General features: G+C 42.4%; 1 protein-coding gene across 1 annotated transcript; it reads right to left on the reverse strand.

Moving 5' to 3' along the window:
• Positions 1 to 554: 554 nt before the first annotated feature.
• On the reverse strand, positions 555 to 2768 carry LOC120021898 (phospholipase A2, minor isoenzyme-like). The gene is made up of 4 exons (XM_038965738.1): positions 2720 to 2768; positions 1335 to 1488; positions 956 to 1089; positions 555 to 794 (listed from the first exon to the last, which is right to left on the reverse strand). The coding sequence occupies exons 1-4, from the start codon at positions 2766 to 2768 to the stop codon at positions 676 to 678; spliced, it is 456 nt and encodes a 151-aa protein (XP_038821666.1). The 3' UTR covers positions 555 to 675.
• Positions 2769 to 3030: the final 262 nt, after the last annotated feature.

The raw sequence follows: 3030 nt of genomic DNA on the forward strand, positions 1-3030 counted from the left end.
CCACTGGTAGTTTGGGCTGAATGTTGCCCTGTAGAGCAAGGTTTCCCAAACTTGGTCCTGGAGACCCCCCTTGACGCACGTTTTAGTTGTTGCCCTAGCACTACACAGCTGATTCAAATAACCAACTTGTCATCAAGCTTTGATTATTTGAATCAGGTGTGTAGTGCTAAGGCAAACAACTAAATGTGCACCCAGGTTGGGCCCCAGGACCGAGTTTGGAAAACCCTGCTGTCGAGAACAATATTTGGGCCCTTCTTGAATTATAATCTCCTTGCCTCCCTCTTTCTTTACTTCTATAGAGTGACCAGTTCTCTAAATAGAGAGAGATTCAGTGACACTGTTGTGAGTTTCTCAATCTGTTTATTCAGTTTCATCTGTTACTCAGTTTATCTTCCACACCGTCTAAAAGATAAATAAATCCCAGAGTAAAACTGGATGTGATTCATAGAGTGACTGGCATGTAGGTCACAACCAGATATAGGAAACGAGACAGCGAACACCAACAGGTGACAACCAGATAGATTCAACTCAAAATGCATTGCATGAGTCACGACTTGAAAATATGAGATGGGGAAAGCAATTCAACAAGTCATACATTGCACTGAAATAACTATCTGAACAATGTTGTGTGGTGATTCTGAGTCTATACAGAAAAAGAAGGTTCCTCTGTGAACCTTACTGGCAACTGCTACTGGGAAAGTGCTCGTGCTCAGGGTTCCAGGGGCTCCTGGCGAAACAGTCCGCAGCCTTCCTGTCACACTCGCAGATGAACATCTCACAGGCGTCATTGTTGCCTGAGGTTGTGAGAGAAAGAACGATAAGGAGGGTATAGTAAGAGAATAAAATGGAAAGAGCAAGGTAACGTGTACTGTGGGCAGCACTGTATGTAATGTAGTATAAAGCTAATCATTGTGGTGTATGAAGTGAGGGGAGGGGACTCTTTGGAGCTACTCACTCTTGCAAGTGACCTTTCTGAGGTTCTCGTCACAGTCGTAGGCATAGGATTCAGTGTAAGGGTTGTCAATGATGGGCCAACATTTATCATGCTGCATGGCATCAGAGTAGCACCGGTCATGGACCTCACAGCACCTGTAGGATGACACCATAGAACACACCAACTCTGAGACAAACTCATACTTACACACACACACTGGCAAAACTTTGGCCAGAACTTTGGAGGCAGCAATAAGCAACAAAGAACCCAAACTTTCAAGCAAAACATAAATTGATGTCAAGTCAACATAGATTCATTAGGGGTTGGGATAGTGTGTAGACTGTAGTGGTTTTAGCCCTATTGACATATAACCCTTGTCCCTTGACCCTTAACCCCTGACCTGTCCAGTTCGTCCACAGGGGTACCAGAGCCTCCCTTGCCACAGTAGCAGCCGTAGTCCGCATAGTCAAGGATGGGCCAGCTATCAGGCATAGTGCAGAGGATCATGTTTCTGAACTGCCACAGGGCCCTGTAGTTGAGGTTAGTTGCCTGGGCTGTAAGAAAAGTTTGAGTTTATTGATTCTTGCTCACATAAAACTGAAGAAATACAGAATTTTCACAGGCTAATAAAAAATTGCTAGAAAATAAATACATTTAAATACATAAATGGCATACATAGAATACAAGACACTTAAAACATTCCTGGGAAAATAAGCAAAGATGGAAACTGATTGCTAAAATGTGATTGTTAAAGATTATTATAAAGACTGAGCCAGATCAGATGAGTACGCTAATCCTGCGTTTAGACGAGGGACACAAAAACTGTCCTACCAGTCAGCATTGCGGGATAAGAACGCAAGAAAGCAAGCCTGCACGACAGCACAGATAGAACAATGAGACAGACATTTCACTGGATGTACAAATGTGAAGCAAGTACTTGGCGTTTCCGCTCACTATCAAATATGGTAGTGAGAGGAAGCCCAGTGGCCGGCAGTGGGAGAAGCTAGATTTTGGCAGACATTCTGCAAATTTTCTCATTAATGAATCATTTGATCTCAATATAGTTTTCTGTTCCCAAAACTAAAATATTTTACGAACAGAGTGGACTAAGTTTTGTAGACTTTACCCGTGTCAAAGTTTTTAAAAATGGCGTTGTTTAGAGGAACGCCAAGGTGAATTGAGTTATTGCACATGCGCACTTCAGAGTAGGCGTTCCCTAACGGAAATATGCAAATGTAGGCTAGAACGCGCCAATAGGATCTACTAGCTCTTGCATGGCTCTGCCCACCTTGCTTGTTCTGCCGACTATGACTATTTGTTCCCGTTTGAAACGATAGGCTGTGGTTTGTCTTGGTTTGTTATAAAAAATCTTTGACGACAATATGCGTTGCTATAGTGATTTCAGTAAACAACCAGTGCAAATCAACATCTGCAAGAAAACAACGATACGGCAAAAATTGTAATAATCTAAATCTGGCGGCAAATCCTGTATACCGTAGCGGCTGACAGCATTCACCTCCATTTTGTCATTGAAAACAATGACATCCGGTTTGCCGTTTACCTCGTTCCATGTAAACTCAGCATACTATTAGTCAAATCTGTGTATGTAAAGATACGTACAAATCTGTTAACAATTGATCCCTTTTTAGTTGACGACATATTCACGAATATTGGATTATGCTAACGAGTATGAAGATGGAGACCTATCCATGACAAAATGCAATTGAAACTATTGCAGGTAAATTTGCCCGATTTATAATTCGATTGTATAAAGCTGCGACTCACCAACAGAGAGGCCCAAAGCAACAAGGAATACTGCTTGGAGGGAGTTCATGTTGCCAGCCAACGACAAGTGAATGTATGGACCTAAACCTCTGCATTGAGGTCTATTTATATTACCTGTAACTCAGCGACCTTGAGGCTCTTTCCCAGACAAACCTGGGGTCTCTCATATCTGTGCATGCTGCGCAAGTACAGAATACATGGGAGCACTTGCAGCGGCACATGGAAAGTCCCACGTTCTGGTGCTCTGGTGTATTGGATTTCATGTACATTAAATAAAGTTGGTGTTCCATTACATGTAATTATCTTATGTC

This window comes from Salvelinus namaycush, chromosome 26 (assembly GCF_016432855.1).
Source record: "Salvelinus namaycush isolate Seneca chromosome 26, SaNama_1.0, whole genome shotgun sequence".
Taxonomy (NCBI): Eukaryota; Metazoa; Chordata; class Actinopteri; order Salmoniformes; family Salmonidae; genus Salvelinus; species Salvelinus namaycush.

What these genes read in the sequence shown, in the direction of transcription:
- LOC120021898 (XM_038965738.1), bottom strand. Translation starts at nt 2,768, where the DNA reads ATGAACTCCCTCCAAGCAGTATTCCTTGTTGCTTTGGGCCTCTCTGTT. An exon ending in TGCTTTGGGCCTCTCTGTTG is followed by an intron (nt 1,489 to 2,719) that starts GTGAGTCGCAGC and finishes CTTTTCTTACAG; the next exon opens with CCCAGGCAACTAACCTCAAC. An exon ending in CCTGTGGACGAACTGGACAG is followed by an intron (nt 1,090 to 1,334) that starts GTCAGGGGTTAA and finishes GTCATCCTACAG; the next exon opens with GTGCTGTGAGGTCCATGACC.